Genomic DNA, 18,133 nt, shown 5'->3' on the forward strand with positions numbered 1-18,133 from the left:
AATGGGTGTGTGAATGTGTATGTGATTGTGTCCAGGGTGTACCCCGCCTTGTGCCCGATGCTCCCTGGGATAGGCTCCAGGTTCCCCGTGACCCTGAAAAGGATAAACGGTATAGAAGATGGACGGATGGATATTGGACCCATGAACGGATGCATGAAACACCCCACAACTGTGGTTAGATGATGCATTTGTAAGATTTTATGTGCATTAAATGGTGTTTTTTGAAACATCTTAATAAGCAGGGGAATACAGTAGCGTGGGGAATATAGAACATCACTTCACACAGTTTACCTTAGTGTACTGTGTTGATATCATTTTAGAGATTGATGCCAAAAAATTTTCTTTTAACCCTTTGTTACATTGTTACTGCAAGAATGTGCCTAATTTCTAAAATGTTAATGTAATTTACGTTAGTTGTGTTTTTCTACTGTAATTTCTTACCTAATCTGTTCATATTGAATTTTACAACCGATGTGTTGTGCTATTTTGTGTTAATACATCCATCCATCATCCATTTGCTTATCCTTCAGGGTCAGGGGGAACCTGGAGCCTATCCCAGAGAGGGGGTACACTCCGGACAGGGTGCCAATTCATCACAGGGCACAATCACATACACATTCTTACTCTATGGACATGCCAATCAGCCCACATGTCCCCTTAAAGGGAAGATTAATACATCCATCCATCCATCCATCTTCTATACCGCTTATTCTTCAGGGTCGCAGGGAACCTGGAGCCTATCCCAGGGAGCATCGGGCACGAGGCGGGGTGCCAATTCATCGCAGCGCACAATCACATACACATTCATACACTTATGGACATGCCAATCAGCCTACCGTGCATGTCTATGGACTGAGGGAGGAAACCGGAGTACCCGGAGGAAACCCCCACAGCACGGGGAGAACATGCAAACTCCACACACACAGGGCCACGGCGGAAACCCTGGAGGTGTGAGGCGAACGTGCTAACCGCTAAGCCACCGTGTGCCTCGTGTTAATACGATATTAGAATATTATGACGATGAATTTGGAGAAGGCATTTTGAAGTCCTGTTTTTATTATTTTTGTATTTTATTTCATTTACTGATGACCTGAAGAAGTATACTACAAATAAATAACGTTTTTTAATGTGTCACCGAGGATAAAATTAAAGGCTCATCCTAAATCCTCAAATATTTTGCACCAGACTGCCAAATGTGTGATTAAAACGGGTTTCAGTCTTGACAAAAGGGTAAGCCATTCTTCTTTAGAATACAGCATAAACATTTTTACTTCACATGTTGCTAATCAACACCTTGATGATTTCAGAACCGTATCATGTGCTGGGGTGGGTTTTTTTTTTTTTTTTATATGGCAAGAAATCTTAGACAATGTAGCAATTCCAAAACTGTCCCAATATATCGGAATTCACACAAAGATTCATTTTAGTAAACAGCACTATAAATGGGAGATGTTGACATATTTGCCTGGAACTCTCTGCCACACAGCGACAGTTAAAGTGTTTCAGAAGAGGTTGTTGATGATCGTTGTCGTTCACGTTTGAAAGCTGTAAATGCATCATTAGTCAGCTTTGATGCCTTCGCATCTGGCTTTAAGTTCTTTGCCTCCTGTAATATCCTGGAGGACCAGATGATGTTGCTGTCATCCAAAAGTTCTCTCTGGAGGGGAAGAAAAACAAACAGTGTTTAGACATTTTCACGTATAGACATCGATACACAGCAAGACTATTTCTCGGTTAGGAGAGAGCCGGCACAGTTGTAACATTCGTTCAAATTGCTCATTTTCATTGAAACCAAAAAACAAAACAATTAAGTGTTACAAATGTGGCAGTATTTTCCTCTAGATGTGCAGCCCTTTTTTTTTTATTATTTTTTTTATTTACAGAAATAATTAGAACTTGGTATCAAACAAACACACTGACCACCATAAAATACCACTCAATCTATAGAGAGTGGGGGAGTTAATCCAGAGCATGGTGAGATTCTGCCCCATGCCATAATAATCAGGATTACCCGCCTATGCACTTGTACACTCACACACATACTGCGACTCTAATATTAACAGATGTATCTGTCTCATCACCCCCACTACTAGGGAGAGATGTGAGTGATAGACAGTCTGAGCGAGAGGCAGCGGCATTGCGGAGGAGTTGCAGATCAAATGAGTATCGAATACAACTGAAAAACAGGTTTGGGAGACTTTATGGTCCTCTCTGCCATACCATTACTGGAGCAGCAGATGCTGCAGCTTCTTCAATTCTGCTGGCTTTATCCAGAATCTCTGTGAGTCCAGAGTCTCCAATACCAACTACAACTGCTACAGCTTTTCCACCTGTATGCCTGGGAGTAGAGACCAGGAGACCAGAGGTGGTTGAGCAACTCCAGATCAGCACCAGCTAGGCAGGTTTCCAAAGTAATTTTTCCCCTTTTTTCAAGAAAACCTGCAGTGGGTGTAGCAGAGAGATGTCGAGCTATATGAAGATGAGCTTCGCAGACAAACTGCTGATCCTGCTCCTCCTATCTTCCCTGGTCTCGGCCCAGCTCCGACGCAATTCTGACTCCACGACTTCTTCCATCCAGGAACCCACTCCATCAGCCTCCAACACAAGCTATACAGTGGAAGATGAGCTTGCTGGCAGCATGCAGCCTCCCAGTGTGAGCACACAGCCTCAAGTAGCAGTAAAAGAGCAAGAGCAAGTCTGGTCTGTGCCTGAAAATTACCTCTATACCGGTGATGCCTCTCTCCTGAGTTCTTCAAGCTGCCGCAATTCTTTCCAGTTGACGGATCAGCATGGTGCTATCCCGCAAGACATCAAGGCCCTCCTCTACAAGTCTACAGTGTCCTTGACCAACACTGTGAACTTCCTCAACCTTATCTTTCAGGCAAGTGAACTGAGGGAGACCAGTGTAAGGGAGGATATAGAGTGGTACCACGCGCTGATCCGGTCCATGCTTGTTGGTGAAAGACCTAGCCTGGTGAGACATGCTCTGCTAAGCTTTGATGCTGATCCTACAGCACCTCAACCACAGTTGGTACTCTGGGCCTCCAAGGACTCATCTCAGGACATCTACTTAAAGGACCTCACTTTGGCCTGGGAAAAACCTGACTTACTGCCCCATGGCCTTGATCAGAGCTGGTTCACCTTACTGAAGTCCAACAGCCCATCTTTTCCTAGCCTGTCTAAACAGGTCCTGCTCAATGACCTCAGCACCCTGGACACACCCAAGTGGACATACGGGGGCATCTATGTAACCAATAGCAGTGGACTGCAGTGGGGTGAGACCCCATTCTTGGAGTGTAAAGAAGGTCGTTTCCTGCCTGGGTGGCTACTTACACTTTCTATGCCTTTTTATGGGCTGAAGCCAGACCTCAGTCCTGAGTTTAGGTCAGTCAAGGTTCTGTCTCATACCCTTAACCGTTCTTTGCTTGTCTGTCTTTTGTGGGACCCCTTAAAGCTTTTATGTAGAACCCTACATAGCAGTGTTTCCTCAGAAAGGGTTGCAAGTAGAAGTTCTTTAGACTGCTAAGACAAGTTATCTGTAAATAGGACCATCGAACCCTTTTGTATGGTGTTGGTTCTAATATGTTTTCCAAAAGTAAACGGATCACCGGTGCTGAAGAACTCTTGCATTTTAAAAAAAATATCTATGATCAAAACACATCTCCATGACTAAATCATACCATGCCTTTCATCTCTCAAATTCTAACTCTTTAATTAACCGACTAACTCAATTAACTCTTAATTAACCAGACCAAAGTCTCTATTTTCCTTCCTTTCCTTCAGTTCCATATTGCATCTTCACAACACAACTATCAATTAAAGCCATAGCCTCACAATAACCACCTGTCTTTCTATGTCTTTGGTTCTGTTGGTAGAGGTGTGATCCGTTTAGATGTGAATATCCAGGATTTTGATGTAAACCAGTGTGCCACTGGGGATTTCTGGTTTGCTGACACACATCAGTGTAACCGTACCAGCATGGAGGTAAATTCTCTCCAATCACCAAACCATGCAATTAACACTTATATAGTCAACTGAAGTAGGCCCGGTGTCGTAGAGAAGGGGCACACAAGTGTAGGACACTGCAGTTTAATTAACGTACAGAAATATAGTGCCTAGAGAGCATTGTTTCTATATTGGCTCGATTATTTACCTCTTATTTGTTATTTTATTGATCACAACTTGTAAAAATACAAATATTCTCTTTTCATGCTATTCAGAATTTTCAAAGGTTTGAACATTTTAATTGATTCCAGGTATTACAGTTATTTCGGGGTTGTTTTTTTTTTTTTATTATTGCATTATTTTCTAATAGTTTAGTAGCTTAGCTTTTGGTTGTAGTTTTAGTTCACCATAATAATGCAAATTTCAAGTGGGCCAGTCATTGTCATATATATATATATATATATATATATATGTTTATTTCTCGCTATAGCATTTTCCTCTATGACACCTTTTCCTCTTATCGGGTGCCCTTTCATTCTTTCTCTTTCTCTCTCGAGCTCTCTCCATCTGTCTCTGTCTCACTCAGGCCTCCTATTTAAAGAGCTTTGTGCTGGGTGGTACGGGGATAATCTGGGAGATTAAACCAGCATAAATCCAGTGACGTCAATGTCCTTTTCCCCAACACACCTCTCCACTTTGGAGGAACAGGATAAAAAGAAGTAGTTTCATACATATTTTGGATGTCCTAGTAGGATAAACACTGGGATTTCTGGGAAAAAGACACACTGCGCAATGTTGCTTTAGTTTGGTACTCCGACACACTGAATTCGAAATGAAACCATGATTATAACTATTTTACATTATTGTCATTTAGGTAAAATATAATGAGATTACTGACTGCTCAGTTCATTCTTGGCCAGTTTCAGACAAAAAAGGATCATACGGATGAGATTCTGATATTCTCACATTCAGTTTTTTAAAAAAAAGTTCCATTAAGTTCCTGAGCACAAGCTAGTGTAAGGGTATTATGATATACGAGATATTTCTCTATGCCAAAGATTCCATAAGCTTTTTAATAAGCTCTTATCCCCAGTCGCCTTTATGAAGAAAATGGCGTTATCAACAACGACGTTGCGTTAAACATACAGTATTACATACCTGTAAATAATAATCACAGAGTTTTATGGAAGACAAATTGTACGTGGGATGGGGATTAGAGTTTCCTGGAAAAATAATAATAATAATAATAATAATAATAATGCCTTTAAAATAGACATTAGCTATCCATTTAGATTAACGCAGCTTTTCTGATATGAAGGCCTTTCAACACTGATGATAGTCTGAGAGAGTAATTACAACAGAGCACATTCATTCTCTCTCTCTCTCTCTCTCTCACACACACACACACACACACTTACTAACTGTACTCATCAGCAGTTTGTCACTCCATTTTCTCTATTAAAAACAGGACACATATACGTCTTGAGTAGGAAATAAATATGTGGTTACATGGGGAAATGCCACACACAGTGACCTTCCTGAACTGACACTGTGAAAAGAGTGAAAAGGGAGAAAACTGTTTAGATAAGGCATGCACAGTGGATATATAAAAAGTCTACACACCCCTGTTAAACACGGCAGGTTTTTGTGATGTAAAATAATGAAACCAAGATAAATCATGTCAGAAGCTTTTCTAGCTTTACTGTGAAATTTTAACCTATTCATTAAAGTGAAAATCTATTAGAGTTATTTTAGGGGGAAAGAATAAAAAAAAAAAAGTACAATAATCTGGTTGCATAAGTGTGCACACCCTTAAATGAATAGTTTCATAGATTAAGAGCATCTTTAGATTTTATCACAGCATTCGATCTTTTTGGGGTAAGAGTCAATCAATTTGGCATCATTTTGACTTAGCATGCATTTGCAAGGATGAATGGTAAAATATAGCTAACTCCGTCAAACTGGCCGGGCGTCTCCTGTGCACAGCCGTCTTCAGGTCATCCCATAGACTGTTGATTATATTTAGCTCTGGACTCTCGCTGGGAAATTCCAAAACCTTGATCTTGTTTTGGTGAAACTATTCTATTGTTGATCTGGAGGTTTGATTTGGGTCGTTGTCGTGCCGAAATGTGAAGTTCCTTTCCATCTTAAGTGTTTTAGCAGAAGCCTTAAGGTTTTTATGCTAAAATGGACTGGTATTTGGAACTATTCGTTATTCCCTCCATCCTGATTGAAGCTCCAGTTCCAGCTGAAGAAAAACAGCCCCAAATTATGGTACTGCCACCACCATGCTTCACCGTGAGGATGGTGTTCTTTGTGCCGAACATATCTTGTGGTATTATGGCCAAAAAGTTAAGCTTTGGTCTCATTAAACCGTAACGCATTATTCCACATGGTCTGGGGAGATTTGATGTACCTTTTATATATATTTTGGTTAAAAGCGTCTTCCGTCTCGCCACCCTACCCCATAGCCCAGAGATATGAAGAATTCAGGAGATTGTCGTCACACGTAGGGAGCAACCAGTACTTACCAGAAAATCTTCACAGTGTTCCACGGTATGTCCAAAGCCTCATCTGATTGATCATTTTCAACAATGAAGATCCCGTACCTGCTTTGTAAGCTCTTTACGGTCCATGGCTTTGGATGTTGTAATTGGATGTTACCAAGAAGATGTCAGGAAAATCCTATAGGAGCAGTTGTACTTTATTTTGGGGTTTAATCAGTCACTTTAATTGATGGCAAGTGCACACTAATTAGTATTTAATATCAGTTTGAATGTGATTGGTTGATTCTGAACACTGCTTCATTCCCAGTTATAAAAGGGTGTGCACACGTATGTAAGCGGTGTATTGGAAGGTTTTTTTTCTCCCTACAAAAGTTTCTTGACATTTATATGTTGCAATTTCACAATAAAGGAGTAAAAAAAAAGTTCTGGCATGATTGAATTTAGTTTCATTGTTTTACATAACAAAACCCTGCCCTACCTACAGGGAAGCATCATACTTTGGGGCTGTTTTTTTTTCTTCAGCTGGAACTGGGGCTTTAATCAGGGTGGAGGGAATAACCTTTAGCTTGAGGTACCAGTCAAATTTGGTGCAAAACCTTAAGGCTTCAGCTAAAACACTTAAGATGAAGAATAATTTCACCTTTCAGCATCTTCAATTTGACAGAGTTCGAATGCTCTTGCAAGCAAGAACGGCAAAGTGTTGCCATGGCATATTGCTAAGTCGAGATGATGCCAAACTGATCGACTCTTACCCAAAAAGATTGAATGCTGTGATAAAATCTAAATGTGCTCCAACTAAGTATTAGTTTAGGAGTGTGCACGCTTATGCAACCAGGTTGCCGTCTCACCATCTCGCGGTCTCTCTTGCTTCTCCTCTACCTAGTGTGAGCCGATTCCTAGGCAGGGGTTTCGTCTTGGCCAGTACTGTTGCCGATGTAAAGAGGGATACTACAGCCTGCCAGACGTCACAGAGGACCAGTGTATGGCCTTTTGTCCAAACTGTACACGAGCAAATGTCGAACGATTTTTTTTAAACAGGAATAAAAATAGCCAAATGTTCTGTTGCTAGTTCTCAGTCTGGTCTTACTCTGTGATCCTCTGTTGGTGAAACAGTGGATGATGGTTCCAGTAGTACCCAGGGGTGTTACCCTATGATTCCTGTGTGTGTGCCCTGCTATCCGGGCTGTAAGCATTGTCAGAATGGCTCCCCGTGTTGGGTTCAGGAGGACTGGCACCTGAGAGCAGTGCTCCTAACTGTGCATTGCTTCTTCATGGCACTTGTGCTTATCAGCATGCTGAGAGTGTACCAATGCCGGAGTTCAAGGGTGAGTAATCAGAAGCGATCTGTCTCTCATTCCTAAACCGCATAAAAGCAAGAAATGTACTTTAAATATATATAATTATTTTATTTAAACTCTTATAACACTATATGGCCAAAAGTATGTGGACACCTGACCATCACACCCATAGATAGTTCTTCCTCAAACTGCTTCCACACAGCTGGAAGCACACAGTTGTATAGGATGTCTTTGTAAGCTGTAGCACTAAGGAGTCCAAGAATGTTCTAGTATGTTCATTTGCGTTTCGAACATCCCTTTCCTATATATAGTCCTTCTTTGCTGTTATAATAACCTCAACTCTTCTGGAATGGCTTTCTACTAGATTTTAGAGCGTGGCTGTGGGGATCTGTGCTCATTCGGCCACATACGCGTTAGTGAGGTCAGGCACTGATGTTGCGTGAGGAGACCTGGGTTGCAGATGGAGTTCCAGTTCATCCCAAAGCACTGGGGTTGAGGTCAGGGTTCTGTGCAGGAGTTCTTCCACTCCAACCTTGTCTTCATGGAGCTACGGTGGAACATATTTGGACGTCTTAGTTCCAATAAAAGAAAACGGGAATTCTACAGCATGCATACCGTCTAGACGAGTCTCAAGGCCCTCATGTAGTAGGTGTGACGGGCAGGTGTCCACATACTTTTGGTCATACAGTGTATGTACAAGACTGTTTCTATGATAATCTACAGATCCGTTTCTGTATTTATATTCAGCCACTACAAATTTGATGTATTCTAATGTTTTTTTTATCAGGCAGAAGTTTTGCTTTCCGTTATAGACATCTCTCAGGCTTTTATGTCGATTTACGCATAATATATCACGTATAAAAGTTCTTCATGCTCTCCTCTGTCCTGTTTCTCCTCCGCCTCTCATTTTTCTCTCTCCTTTCAAACGGCAGCCGATTCGAGCATCTGGTCTCCTGTTGCTCGAGATTATTCTCTTCGGGTCTCTGCTCCTTTATTTTCCTGTGAGTGATAGAATGATGTGTTTATAACATGCATAATGGAGCATCATTTGCAGATTCATAATCAGTGGGAAACGAATGGCATAGCGTTAGTGAACGTTACTCAACATGTCTCCTTGCGTTAAAGATAACGATGCTATTCCATCAGCTCAGTTTACTGTAATTATCATTGTGTTTATTCACATTCTAAATCACTTTCATTCTAAATCTATCGCTTTATTGATAATAAAGAATGGATAAGAAATATTACAGAATGTCTTTTTATATTTGTGTAAAAATAACGGGATAATAAAACGACAACAACAACAACAACAACAACAACAAACAGGGCTCTGTGTTATTCATGTGCAAACAATAGAACCCCGTCTTTCTACTCTTTCTCTTTAGAACCACGTCTTTCTACTCTTTCTCTTTAGAACCGCGTCTTTCTACTCTTTCTCTTTAGAACCCCGTCTTTCTACTCTTTCTCTTTAGAACCACATCTTTCTACTGGTATTAGACTTTAATTCTCTTTCTTGCTTTGTGTCTAGAAAAGCAGTTTGATGGAAATGTTCTTAGTAAACACTGTATCTACATCTCTGTTTATAGGTCTTGATAATATTTTTCAAACCCAGCACGTTTCGCTGCATCCTGCTCCGTTGGGTCCGTTTGCTTGGCTTTTCTGTTGTTTACGGCACGGTGTCATTGAAAATGTACAGGTCTGTATGGCTAACCTGATCATCACCATTCCATCCAGCTGAACAATAGCAGGGTAGAGTAGGGGAAGATGTCCACCAGGTTATTGAATGAGCCTGGTCTGGCTGTTTCTGATATGGAAAATACATTTCAAAGATTTTTGTGCTGAGAACTCTGTCATAAATACACATTGTAACAGATCTGGCAGGACCTTTAGTATCATTTCAGAAGCATTATTGAGGAAAATACAATGTTAACTCTACAGTGGCAACAAAACAGTATTTGGACACTTAAGTCACACTTACAAATGTATGGATTTCACTGCATTAGAAAGCAACGTGTCAAACCAAGTGGCATTTATTTTAAAGAAAGATCCCACAAGCACACTCTTCAAGCAAAGCATTTCCCAAAAATAGATTTTCATGTTTAAAAATATTCCCAAAATAATAGATATAATGGTATAAATTATTAGACAAAGAAAAAATTGGTCACGTAAGGTTATTCTTGTTGTCACTGTTAATCCATAGTTAAAAGGATGAACTACATACACCATGTGGTTACTCTGCTATGGAAGCCTGTATGAAACTGAAAGTAACTGGGCAGGATATTTGTGATTAATCTCAAGAAAAACAGGCAATAAACAGCAGCAAGGATTGTTCCAGACATCAATATGAATGACCAGTAATGAGCTGGAAACCATTTATCAGTCTCAAGAATAAGATACCAAGGCTGAAATTAGCAAAAGAACATGCAAAGAAAGACAGCAGCTTCTGGAGGACCGTCTTATTTTCAGATGAATCCAAATTTAACTTGGATGGGTGTGATGCTAGAGTGTTTGTTTGGAGAAAGTGAGGAGAAGAATTCAAATCAAACTGCAGTAAGGGTACTGTAAAGCATAGAAGTGGCTAAAGCTGTTTTTCCTACAATGGTGTTGGTGAGCTTGTTGTCTTTGATGGCATCAAGTGTACAAAAGCGTTTTGGATGTAAACTTGCGGAACTCGGTGAAGAAATTACTCAAACAACAGAAGTGGTTTAGTGGTTAAGTGGAATAGTGAACCCTATTGCATCCTATAGAACATCTGGACACAAGTCCATAAACCCTATTGCATCCTATAGAACATCTGGACACAAGTCCATAAACCCTATTGCATCCTATAGAACATCTGGACACAAGTCCATAAACCCTATTGCATCCTATAGAACATCTGGACACAAGTCCATAAACCCTATTGCATCCTATAGAACATCTGGACACAAGTCCATAAACCCTATTGCATCCTATAGAACATCTGGACACAAGTCCATAAACCCTATTGCATCCTATAGAACATCTGGACAGAAGTCCATAAACCCTATTGTATCCTATAGAACATCTGGACACAAGTCCATAAACCCTATTGCATCCTATAGAACATCTGGACACAAGTCCATAAACCCTATTGCATCCTATAGAACATCTGGACACAAGTCCATAAACCCTATTGCATCCTATAGAACATCTGGACAGAAGTCCATAAACCCTATTGCATCCTATAGAACATCTGGACACAAGTCCATAAACCCTATTGCATCCTATAGAACATCTGGACAGAAGTCCATAAACCCTATTGTATCCTATAGAACATCTGGACACAAGTCCATAAACCCTACTGCATCCTATAGAACATCTGGACACAAGTCCATAAACCCTATTTCATCCTATAGAACATCTGGACAGAAGTCCATAAACCCCATTGCATCCTATAGAACATCTGGACACAAGTCCATAAACCCTATTGCATCCTATAGAACATCTGGACACAAGTCCATAAACCCTATTGCATCCTATAGAACATCTGGACACAAGTCCATAAACCTTATTGCGTCCTATAGATCATCTGGACAGACGTCCACAAGCCCTATTGCATCCTATAGAACATCTGGACAGAAGTCCATAAACCCTATTGCATCCTATAGAACATCTGGACACAAGTCCATAAACCCTATTGCATCCTATAGAACATCTGGACACAAGTCCATAAACCCTATTGCATCCTATAGAACATCTGGACACAAGTCCATAAACCCTATTGCATCCTATAGAACATCTGGACACAAGTCCATAAACCCTATTGCATCCTATAGAACATCTGGACACAAGTCCATAAACCCTATTGTATCCTATAGAACATCTGGACACAAGTCCATAAACCCTATTGCATCCTATAGAACATCTGGACACAAGTCCATAAACCCTGTTGCATCCTATAGAACATCTGGACACAAGTTCATAAACCCTATTGCATCCTATAGAACACCTGGACACAAGTCCATAAACCCTACTGCACCCTATAGAACATCTATGGACATCTATGCTATGCAATGGAGAAGACATTGTCGATTGTCGATGCTCTAGATTGGATCACCTGAAAGTTTTGTTGGTGGAAACGTGCACCGGAACTGTTACAGAAACTGGTTGATTCCATGCCGAGACGTTGTCAAGAAGTTCTGCAAAACAAAGACAGCCAAACTACATACAAAAACACTGTAACTGCGACCACAATTGAGTGCTCAAATACTGTTTTGTCTAATTGTGACCAGTATATCTAGAATTTTTAAACATATTTTAAATCTTTTAAATAGCCCAATCTATTTTTTTAGGAAATACTTTGCTTGAAAAGTGTGTTTGTGGTATCTTACCTTAACATAAATGCCACTTAGCTGTACATGTATGTAATATATTTGAGAAGTAATGACTGCTGTCATCCACTTCCACAGGGTTCTGAATGTATTCCTCTCATGCACGGCCCAGAGAGTCCCCTACATGTCCAGCACCAGTGTACTCAGGATGCTGGGAGTGATGGTGCTCATTGTGAAATGGTTTTTGTGTGCTTGGACTGTGGGAGTCCTTCAGAACTGGGATCGTAACATCCCACTACTCATTACATTAGCGACCTCAGATGGGCAGAGTTTCAGAGTGTGTGATTTGGACCGCTGGGATTACATGATGGCTATGGGTAGGATACACACACACATACACACACACACATATATATATACAGTACATGTATACACATATAAGTATCCTTATGGTGTAAATTTGGACAATACCACATCGATTAAAGGTTACACGTATGTTAATTCATTTTTCATTCCGACATGGAACACAAACTATATGCCAAAACGAGTTGTTCAAAACGGCTTTTCACTTTAAAACAATAAATAATCACAATATTACTCATTTGTATGTTTCTCACCATTTCAGATTAGTTTTGAAGCTAAAATATATGCACAATCTTGAATGATCCGGGTGTGTATCAGCAACTACTCGGTAGCTAGTAGCAATAGGGGTCGATTAAAGTTTACCCTTAGTGCCTGATGGATCACTATAGCTTATGTGTTGGTGTTTTTTTTTTTTTTTTAAATAGTAAGAGGGTGATGAGAAAGGAGGACAAAATGGCAGGATTTTCCAGGTGCTGCAAGTATATCTGAATATTAAATATACTTAAAGTATATTTAAATCACCCAAAATTTATTTCTGCGGGGTTTTTTTAAAAATATATTTAAAGAAAACAGAATAAAGTTCCAGAGTACACATTTTAACCAGGGACTAGCGTGTAGAATAGCCTACCTACACTTCCAGGTTGACTTGTTCAGACTGAAATGTACTGCGATGGGCATTGGTTCAAATTTGGATTCATAAACATTAGATTTCTAGACTTTGTACGGTGAAATAGAAACTAGAAACTAAAAGGTGTCGATATTTGATTTGAAATAATTCTGAAAAAAAAAATGAATACATTTCCTATTTTACAGTGAGCCAAATAAACAAACAAATACTTTTGCATTCCGATATGAAAAATAAATGAGTGGCACATACACAGAGCTGACAAGTTGACCACTGTTGATGTGTCTGGTTCTCAGCAGAGTTGTTGTTCTTGTGCTGGGGGAGCTCCCTCGGCAGTGCAGTGAAGGCTGTGCCCGCTGCCTTCCACGAGCCTCGCTACATGAGCATCGCTATAAACAACGAACTGCTCTTCTCCACCATGTTCCATCTCCTCAGGTGAGGTCTCACAGTCATGCTAATGTGCTCAAATCGACAAAACGTGGCAAATATAACGCATTATTCGAATCGTGTCGTGTATTTCTTCCACTCTCAGATTCGTAAAGCCATCTCTACATCCTGACTGGATGCTCTTGCTGTTCTTTATCCACATACATGTCACAATCACTGTAACACTTGGCCTGCTGTTCTTTCCTAAGGTACTTCCCATTTAAGCAGACCTTTTAGTGATGTGCATATGCCACAGCTCTTGGTACTTGCTATGATTAATCAATGGATCAATTCAATGTAATTGCAGCTCCTTCACGTATCTCAAATGGCTTCAGAGATATATGAGGATGAAGTGGACCTACGACGTTCATGTTTACATCTAAATAATAGTTTTACATCCGCCTGCTGGAGTGACCACAACCTGGACCCTGACGACATTCGGGTAAACGTCCTTGGCCCTAAACAGCACACAGGCTAAGACAAAACATGCTAATCACTTATAAGTGTACAAAGTACAAGTGATAGGATTTATAATACGATTATAATTTCTCAGTGTTTCTCCATTTTAGCATATTATACAGGAAATAGAAACGGTTCTTTAAATAAATAAAACAATGCCTATGTGATAAGATTCATTACAAGATTAGAAATGATCTCAGTGATCTGGAATCATTTCGGCGACGACATCAGTTCACGTGTAAAACAGCGATTGCTTGAGCTTTTCTTTCTCTTTCCTTCATTTCTACCTCTTCCTGGTCTTAATTTATTTGTCGTGCTTTATTCGCGCCGCTACCGTGAATGACCATGAACGTATATATGGTTCTCTATCTGTTCTTAACTGAATCTGCTCTGTCTTCACTGGCATCAGGGTGAGCTAAAGAAACTTTATGCTCAGTTAGAAGTCCACAAGACCAAGAAAATGGAAAACAACAACCCACACCTGCAGAAAAAGCGCAGCTCTCGGCTTATGTTTGGCCGATCCCTTATTAGGCGGATAGCTGAGATCCCTGAGAGCATGAGTCTGCAGGGTAGCCGTAAAGATAAGGACACTTCAGGAGCTGGAGGGACACTAAAAGGGTCTGGATCTTGCCTGGCAACTTCCGAAAGCGCTCGTGTCATTATGAGGAGTGAGACAGCAAAGCCATCACCAGAGAGACAAAAGTGTCTGCCATTGAGGGACGCCTCAGTGAAAAACTGTACGAACAAGAGGGCCTCGGAGACAGAGTCCATCGACACCGCGCCACTTTTCTGCAAGTCAGTCAGTGCTCAGAACCTAGCCCTAGACAACAACTTCCTACACCCAGTGTCCACCCGGGTTCAGAAATCATTTAGTTTTACAGAAAAGCACAGGGATCATTATCCGCTTTCTCCCACTAAGAGCACAGTGGACACATCGCATGTTCTGAAAACAAGCCCAAAAGATAAGTCATTTGACAAGGCTGAAATTAACGAGGAACAGCCTACAGGCACAAACACGTCAAACCAAGCAAATGTCACTTGCGCTCTTTCTGAACAGGAAACCCTAACACAGAAGCTTACATCTCCCCCCACACTACTGTATGTTTGCCCCTGGGAATTCGCCTCCTCCTTGCCCTCCTCTTCTCCTCCTGTGGCAAAGGGAGGGAGTAGTCTAGACTCAGATGTTGAATCTACAAGACCAAATCCTCCAATCTCCTCAAGTGCCCCAGGATCACCATATAGCTTTGCCAAGCCAATGGCCCGCTGTGGTATCTCTTTCCATTCTGCTACCCAGACCCTCCTTTTAGCAAGGGGTTTGGTGGCTAAAAAAGGGTCTGGCAGATATAGCAGTAAAAATGAACTGGAGAGTACATCACAACCCACCAGATCAGTGACTCTAAGCAGTGCTATAAAGTCAGGGAAAAAGACACCACAAACACCGATACGATCTATGACTTGTGTTGATTCAAAACCTTGCCTTGTGAAACAGGCAGCGATAAGAGCATCCCCAGAGAGGAACTCCGTAAGCACCGTCCCACCACGTATCCACCTGTGGGAGTCTGAAGACGTGGAGTATGAAAATATAATACAATGTCAGAACAGTGGCAGGCCAAGACTGTGTCTGACTCCTAGTATCGAGAGAACCAACCCATCCTGGCACCACGATAAAGCTTCTTTGACTGTTCCAAGATCAACAGTGTGTCGATGGGACGTTCCAAACAAGACTTGTCGACAAAGCAGCATTGCTGATATCTGCCCATGGGAAGCGAAGCAGCAAGATCAATTACAATCCAAAGGTTTTTGTGATGACGATTTAACTTGCGAAGTGGACAGCAAGCAAATGCAAATAACAACAGGGGACAAAAGGATTCGTCCATGGGAACCTCTAGGACAGACATCAAGAATCAATAGTAAAGCTAGGAAAGGAACTGAGCAACATCAGAGCCATACAGAGGCAGAAGTGTTCCCCTGCAATGTTAAAGAAGATTCTGCCAAATCAGTTTCTGAGGCAACAAAACCCACCGAGAGAGTTATTTATGTAAATCCTCTACCAGACACAAAGAAGCAGAGTCGACAAGAGACACTCCGAACTGATATCTGTCCATGGGAAACAAAAAGTCTAACTACGCCTAGTCCAAGGCACCGTTTAACAAAACAACTTACCAGTACTGCGGATATGGATATATGCCCATGGGATTTCCCTGAGGGATCTTCCTGCCAATTGGAAAAGTTACGTAAAACAGATGCTGAGAACCCAAGTGATGATGTCAAGAAAACTAAATCAGCGCCAAATCCACTGACTAAACAGCTGACAAGCACAGCAGAAACTTGTCCGTGGGATTTCCCTGACTCGCCATCTATTGTAAAAGAAGTCTATCTGTTGGAAACAGAGGAAGCATCACTGAAACCAAATCAAGAGGACATGGGATTGCCTTCACAAGTGTCCACAACTAAGAAAACACATAGCTGTTCCCAGGAAGCAGATACAACAGAGAGGTCCGAAGGTATTACCATAACAAAGGAGGCAGATACCTCAGTCCTACAAAAAGAAAGTGTGCACGCTAAAATCTGTCTTTGGGAAACCATTACACTAGAAAGTGAACAGCCCGGGAAATCATCTCAGAAACAAACAGGCCTTCATGTCAATGTAGATCCAGTGCATACAGGTGAGCCTGAGAAGCAAATCCAAAGAAACAAAAATGCTTACGCTGAGATTTGCCCATGGGAAACAGAACAGTCGCCGAAAAAAACTCAAAGTCCAAATTACCTTCAAGCATATATATGTCCTTGGGAATTAGAGGTTTCAGGAAAATCCAAAATGCAAACAAGTGTCTGTGTAGACATTTCCCTTTGGGGCACTGAACGACCAGCGAGTACAAAGGACAGCGTCAGTGAGAAGACGGAAGAAGATACCTGTGCACATACTGTACAAGGGGCAAAGGCTAATCTGCCTCTGACTCGATGTGATGCACTGTGTCCATGGGAAATGAAGGGAGGATCCATTGAGCACGATAATAACTCGGACATATTCACATGGGAGGAACCTATAGCGGAAGAAGAAAGTGATGCAGAAACAGCGGCAGAAGCCTTCATCTTCCCACCTGACTTATAAACTCCAAGCGTATAGAGATCGAAGCTAGACTTCTAAGATCCAAGCTTATTAGCACGTGCTTTGTTCTAGCTTTAGAAATGTAAACCATGTTTTAACAAATTGAGCCACTAGTTATACACCACAATAAGTGTCCATGTGGAAAACGAACGTCGCCACTGCAAACGGACTACTCAAATAAAAGTCCAGGTCAAATTCTTACTCATCCAGCAACATGCCAAGCATGAAGATCATTGTGATACAGTACTTTCACCCATAGCTGTAACTAGCTACACTATACGGCAAAATGTTTGTGGACACCTGACCATTACACTCATGAGCCTTTTGAACATCCCTTTAAGATACAGTCCATCTTGGCTGTTATAATCATCTCCACTCTTCTGGGAAGGCTTTTGGAGCGTGGCTGTAGGGATGTGTGCTTGTTCAACCACAAGAGATTTAGTGAGATCAGGCACTGATGTCAGGCGAGGGGGCCTGGGATTCAGTCGGTGTTCCAGTTCATCCTAAAGGTGTTCAATGGGGTTGACGTGCAGGACACTCGAGTTCTTCCACACCAGCCTTGGAAAACCATGTCGTCATGGAGCTCGCTTTGTACACAGGGGTATTATCATGCTGGAACAGGTTTGGGCCTCTTAGTTCCATTGAAGGGAAATTGCTACAGTAATGCTACAGCATACAAAGACACTCTATACAATCGTGTGCTTCCAAATTTGGGGCAACAGTTTAGGGAAAGGAGCGCATTTGGGTGTGGTCAAGCATCCACATACATTTGGCCATATAATGTACATGTGGACATACCAAGGATTTTTTTTTTTCCTCTTCCTCCCACATTGCATCACCAGCGGTCAAATTTAATATGGAAACAGTGGCATATTTTATGTTATATATATATGGTGTAAATGTGAGAGTTTATGAGAGCAGTTGGTGATTTTTAAACTACAAACTTCAATTTGTTCTTTTTTTTTTTTTTTTTTAAGACTACTCAATATCAGTAGCCAAATCAGCTTAGCAGTTGTTTAGCAGTTGATGTAGTACACATTCGCCATTGTGATATGTTAACAACGACACATTTCAGCAATGCGGACCTCACTAAACGTTTGATCCTGGTC

General features: G+C 41.1%; 1 protein-coding gene across 1 annotated transcript; it reads left to right on the plus strand.

The window, feature by feature from the left end:
• The first annotated feature begins 484 nt into the window (after positions 1–484).
• Positions 485–17,353, plus strand: gpr179 (G protein-coupled receptor 179). Its single transcript, XM_053635075.1, has 11 exons — positions 485–3,384; positions 3,876–3,984; positions 7,336–7,432; positions 7,566–7,777; positions 8,683–8,751; positions 9,337–9,446; positions 12,181–12,419; positions 13,327–13,465; positions 13,563–13,665; positions 13,764–13,898; positions 14,325–17,353. Exons 1-11 carry the CDS (start codon positions 2,462–2,464, stop codon positions 17,025–17,027), a joined length of 4,839 nt encoding a protein of 1,612 aa, XP_053491050.1. The 5' UTR covers positions 485–2,461; the 3' UTR covers positions 17,028–17,353.
• The last annotated feature ends 780 nt before the right edge of the window (positions 17,354–18,133 follow it).

The sequence above is a fragment of the Ictalurus furcatus genome, chromosome 10 (genome assembly GCF_023375685.1).
Source record: "Ictalurus furcatus strain D&B chromosome 10, Billie_1.0, whole genome shotgun sequence".
Classification (NCBI taxonomy): domain Eukaryota; kingdom Metazoa; phylum Chordata; class Actinopteri; order Siluriformes; family Ictaluridae; genus Ictalurus; species Ictalurus furcatus.